Here is a 5869-nt window from a genome sequence, read left to right as displayed (position 1 = left end):
AAAAAAAAAAAAAAAAAAAAAAAAAAAAAAAAAAAAAAAAAAAAAAAAAAAAAAAAAGAAAAGAAAAACAAAGCAAACTTTTCTTTGGATGTTCCTTGGTTAATTTCTTTCCAATCGAAAAGCTTTCAGTTTCAGAGATCACTCAGGCCAAAACTGTAAAAAAAACCACTTCTTATTCAGGGTCATCGAGATCTTTACAAAAAAGAAAAGCTTTACTAAAAATGCCATAAGAGCGCTCTAACTTCGCAATTCCATAGAGGTTTTGCCTTGCCTTTAGGGTTCCAGCCTGATAAAGCTTTGACCAACCAATCCTCCACTCTTGAGGGTGGCAAAGGTCCAAGCCCAAGATTTTAAAAATGAAACGCCACCCTTTGTACACAAATGGAAAGTGAGGAGAGGTGGTCTAACAACTCCTCCTGATACAGACAACATACCTAGGGGGACAGGGATCATCTAGGGAACTTCCTTCGAATTTGGGCATGGGTATTCAAACTTCTATGGGCCAGAGACAAAGAAACATTTTGACCTTTTTAGGGTATTTGAAGTTCCAAAACTAGATCCACCAAGGGAGCCTTCAAGCTACCAGGCTTTTGAGTTAACTTTAAAAAAGATAACTCAGTTGAGAACAAGCCTGAAATTTCCAGCGACCAAGTAACTGAATCCAGCCCATTATTCAAATGAATCGAATCAAGCTTCTGGAGGAGTGCTAACAAATTTCCAACCTCCCTGTGAAAAGCACCTTTTCTCATGCCCGAGTCTCAAGCTTGATGCCTCATATTTGAGCAATCTGCAATCTGCAATCTGCAATGCTCGATATTGAAATGTATTAATTAGTTGTGTTGGTTATAGAGAAACTTAGGCAAACATGTATCTTCACTTCTGAAGTGTTGTGTTGGGTTGTATAAGAGTTGTTATTTTATTTTGAAGCAAATGAAAAACCAAAAGGGTGCAAATAAGTTATCCCTAATAATCACTTTGAACATCCCTTCATCATGGGTTTAAAGATCGGCGATTCCTATCAATACTTGAAACCATAGTAGTTTACAACGTTGCTGGGGCACTCCCAGCTGTGATTTTCGATAAAATCCAATTCTTAACAATGTTGAATAAGAAACATTAAGTATTGAGTTATTCGAATCTCTCCCAAATACATATTGTGCAAGGCTCATAATTTATTTTATTTTATTTTTTATAAGAAGCAATAACTTCATTACCAAAATGGATGTACAAAAAGAGGGGAGGTGAGATATCTCCACCCCCCACAGGTTACAAAATGGCCTCCTGCTGGTGAATAATTTAGCTGTACTTGATTACAAAATAATTTAACAAGTTCCCGAAAGACCTTCTAGCTAGTTCTTGACCTTGGAAAACCCCTTTTGTTTTGTTTTGTTGTTTTTTTCAATTGTTTTTAACGAAACATTTACCACTTCATTCAAATGGAAGAAACAAAAAGTCCAGCGCACAAAGCGGTAAGGTGTCCCCTCCTAGAAAGAAAAATTCTACATAAGAATCTCCCAATCTAAGTTGATGAAGAAAGTGGAGTAATTACAAAAGAATATGTGTTCGCTGCTCCAATTAGAAGCCTTGAACTGTACAAGATCACAATACAAAAGAATTGTACTTATCTGAAAGGACTCTTGGATTTCTCTCTTTCCATAACAACCATAAATAGCCTTCAAAACGTTGCTGCAAAGCACTTGAGCTTATTTTTTTTAGCGCCATCCATTAAGAGATTCCACCATCCAAGCATCTATTTACTGAAGCTTACATCCATTCAAGCCAAACAAATGGCCAAAATAATCCGACCTGACACTAAAACTGCAATGAAGAAGGCTGTGATCAAGCATTTCCTCGTTCGTCTGGCATAGCAAACACATATTTGGGGAGATAAATAAGTGAGGTTATCTCTTTGAACCTTATCACACATATTCACTTTTCCCACGTGTTAATCAAACCTTTCAACTCATATTTACACTGCTTTTTGCTACTGTTACCTTTGTTCCTCGTACATTCTTTTTATGAAATTGGTCTAATACAAATATAGCACCTCTACTGTCTTCCTTGAGATATGGAGGTTACACACTTTGCCTTCTGGTTGATTTTCTATGCCCTCTATGAGATTCGCTGTTTCTTTCCCATTTTATCTTAGAGGAGTAGTCTCAACTCTTTACTGTTTACAGCCAGTGGGAGTGGTCAGACATGGTTTATTCCACAAATTCTCTTTAGGTGTCTTTTTCATTTCTTTCTTAGCTAAGCTTTCTTTTTATTTCTCTTGTAGCTGGTTGCTGTTTTGATTAAACGTTCAGCTGTGGTTTTTCTCAGTAAGGGCATTTTTCATCGAAAAATCAATGATATTAATATAACTTTTTAAATTTTCGGAGTATTATTGTTGCGAAACCCAAAGTTTTGAGGTATTTTCTATAATTCCTCTGTTATTTTCTACCTTTCTAACCTATACTCATATTCTTAAAATCTCTAATTCAAATGTGGTCTTAGTTCATTCATATATCCTTCCTATACTTGTGAGTCACATGCTCACTAGCCTCAACCGTGGTTTGTCCTTGAACCACAATGTAGTAGGAGATGTTTGCTCTGATACCAACTGGAATGCACCAAGCCTAGTATTCAAAATTCCGATCCTGTACCTGATAGCTTTGATATTCCCATGCTTCCCCTTGCCCTTGCCACATCACTTTACACGTCTCAAGGGGAACTTCCCCTATAGACCAACATTGGGACCTTTCAGGATGTTCGATTCTCACTTACATGCTTTCGATGTTGGGTGACCTCTTTAGAATTCTTATAAAGCATTTGAGTGATAATTTTGGTTATATTTTCCTTTTAGCTTCTTGGAGTTAGTAATCACGGTCATTTTTAGCACTTTTTTTTAATAATATTTTATTTGATTTGAGTTCAACAATTGTGAATATTGGGATTGACCCAGTGGAACACCTTCTCTAAAGCCTTTGCTTGTAGGGAGATTTTTTTTTTCAGTGTTCTGTATATCTTTTGGTGATTAATGGAATGGTTTCTTATCATAAAAACGGAAGAAAATGCATTTTTTCTGATCTCCATCTTTTCCTTCCCCCTTCCCCTATTTCCATATTGAAGTGAATGGATTAGTTTAGAAGTCAAGCTTAAAGAATTAAGTACAAATGGTCAGCTCATCGAGGTACTTTTTGTTTTCTTTTATAGAATCACAAGATACGAGGTTTGCTTGAGAAGTGCACCTTAGATCATGAGTCAAGAATGGAAGCTTTGAATACTAAATTGCGTGAAAGAGCTATTGCTGATGCAAGATGGAGGCAGATTCAACAAGATCTGGATCAATCTGTAGGTGAAATCTGTAAAGATGATTCTAATGATGATTTGAGCAAATTTATTAAATTGAACATGGCCTTCGTTTTAATTTTTTTTCATTGTTGTCAGTCAGATGTTGATCATTCTTCTGTTAGGGTTGGCCATCTCCCTGTGGGTGTGGAACTCGTGGAAGTAAATAGTGAAGAAGTTGATGCTCTCAGAGGTAGATATATTCAGAGATTGACAGCTGTACTTATCCGTCACATACCAGTGTTTTGGAAAACTGCTCTTTCTGTTTTCAGTGGGAAATTTGCCAAGGTAATTTGAGATCAGTTAGTGATCTACTGCATGCTGTCTTGTATAAGTGGATCTGTTGTTTTTAAATTATTTCTCTAATTATTAGTGCTTGTGAGGATAAGATTAATTTTTTCTTAACTTTCATTATAGCCCTTATCTTGATGCTTGATTTTATAATTTCAGTCTTCTCAAGTTTCTACTGAATCAAGTACAAACACCTCGGCTAGCAAAAATGAGGACAAGGTTGGTGAAGGGAAGTACTTGAATCATTCTCTCGAGGAAGTTGCTGGGATGATACGCAATACACTGTCTGCATATGACGTAAAGGTGAGAATGCAATTGACAGTCATATGCTTATATCTTGGATAGTCACTGCAATAATGGTATTGGATTGGATGATTTCTTCTCCGAGTAGAATTTTAATGATGTGCTATAAATGTTTTTGTGATCATTCATAACTGTGATTTTGAAGGGTACTCTCCTCTCACCCGTGAGAGACTGCTCTTCATGATAGAGAATCTCCCAAAACATTTGAGAGGGGCTATCATCCATGTAGTTGGCTTTTGTTACTGGAAATTTTGTTGTTACCATTTATTTTTACATTACCTAGCAGGGAGAATTTTTTATCTCAGCCATGGGAGGACAACTAAATATCTTTTTTATATCTGCTTAATAAATCTTTATTATGCCCCCCCTATACAGAAGTATATTCTCCCATGTGAGCTGGATTTAAAGAAATCCTCTTTGTTTTGGGTTACTCCCATATGAACTTAATCAGTCGGTGTTGCATAGTTCAATCTACATTTATTACATTTGGTTCCTTCATGCAGTACGCTTAGCTTAGTAAATTTATGCAAAATGCTTAACTTGTCAGGTTAACAGCACCTTTCGTGATCTTGAAGAATCAAATATTCTTCAGCCGTATATGAGTGATGCCATAAATGAAATATCTAGCACATGTCAAACTTTCGAAGCAAAGGAATCAGCTCCTACAAGTGCTGGTATCTACACATCATTCATGTCTAAATTTTGTCTACCCGCTCCAATCATAATCATTCACATTTTTTTGCTTTCTGTGAACACAGTGATTGCACTGCGAACACTTCAATCAGAGGTGACAAAGATTTATATTTTAAGGCTTTGTGCCTGGATGCGAGGCTCCATCGTAAATATTTCGAAAGATGAAACATGGGTCCCTGTGTCAATTATTGAGAGGAATAAATCTCCATACACAATCTCTTTCTTGCCTCTAGCATTTCGATCTATCATGTCTTCTGCAATGGATCAAATAAATTTGTAAGCCTCCAAAGCTTTCTGTTATAAAAGTATTCTGTATTTTCTGTTTCTTATAACACAAAGAAGAGAAAATGAATAAAGCAGAGGTCTTGTCACAGAAGTTCATGCTATTGTGCTCTTGGACAGCAGTTTTATACCGAAGAGAAAATACATTAATGCATTGGAATGCCATACAAAATTACTTAATGCCTTGAAATGTCATAAAAAATTACTTTGGGCATGTGATAGTGAGATGTTGGTATCTTGGGCTTCATTTACATCTAAAATATTAGGAATTTACTAACTGCATTGCTTTGATGCGCTTATGTGTTTAATGTTTGTGGCTACCGTGCATAAATGTTGATGTCAAGTAGTCATGACGAGGATAAAATTTTAGAGAAATATAGAAGGGAAGATATGAGATGCCACCGACATTTGATGAAATTAATTAATGCTGGTATTCATCCTGGAATTTATCTCTTGGTCCTGATGACTTTACTATAGCTTTCTTTCAAAACTGTTGGTATAGTATCAAGGAGGATTTGTGGAAGGATTTTTTTGCAAATTCTCGATCGAAGAATTATTGATACTAGAATGAATAGGACTTATGTGTTCCTCATGCCTAAGAAGGATAAGGCGACTAAGGTGAGAGTCTTTAGACCCTATTATCCTTGCAACAGGCATGTACAAGATTATTGCAAAAATACTAGTGGGAAGACTGAAGCGATTCCCTCCTAATACTATTTAAATGCTATTTCTGACAGTCAAGGAGCCTTTATAGCAGGAGAGCAAATTTTGGACCAAGTGCTTATAGCTAATGAAGCTTAGAAATCGGTTTGAGAAAGCCTATGACTGTGGATTGGGTCTTTTTTTAACAGATTTTTGGGTACAAAGGTTTTGGGGTCAAATGGAGAGGTTGGATGAAGAATCGAATTAGTTATATGAATTTTTTCGTTCTTGTTAATGGGAATTGTATTAGGCCTTAAGGGGGGGGGGG

At 36.2% G+C, this 5869-nt stretch overlaps 1 protein-coding gene across 2 annotated transcripts in view; it reads left to right on the top strand.

Moving 5' to 3' along the window:
- The window catches only part of LOC111443002 (exocyst complex component SEC5A-like), a 23915-nt gene that overhangs the window by 9790 nt on the left and 8256 nt on the right, over positions 1 to 5869 (top strand). Inside the window, exons 9-13 of one of the 2 annotated variants that reach the window (XM_023080591.1) lie at positions 3196 to 3333; positions 3430 to 3618; positions 3781 to 3924; positions 4472 to 4598; positions 4683 to 4893. In XM_023080591.1, the coding sequence (XP_022936359.1) occupies positions 3196 to 3333; positions 3430 to 3618; positions 3781 to 3924; positions 4472 to 4598; positions 4683 to 4893 (809 nt within the window). Of the gene's footprint in view, positions 1 to 3195; positions 3619 to 3780; positions 3925 to 4471; positions 4599 to 4682; positions 4894 to 5869 lie in introns of both variants that reach the window. The other variant, XM_023080590.1, reaches the window with a different exon arrangement.

The sequence above is a fragment of the Cucurbita moschata genome, unplaced genomic scaffold, assembly GCF_002738365.1.
Source record: "Cucurbita moschata cultivar Rifu unplaced genomic scaffold, Cmos_1.0 Cmo_Scf00005, whole genome shotgun sequence".
NCBI classification, from domain to species: domain Eukaryota; kingdom Viridiplantae; phylum Streptophyta; class Magnoliopsida; order Cucurbitales; family Cucurbitaceae; genus Cucurbita; species Cucurbita moschata.
The sequence above is the reverse complement of the archived record's forward strand: the minus strand, read 5'-3'. Positions and strand labels throughout refer to the sequence as shown.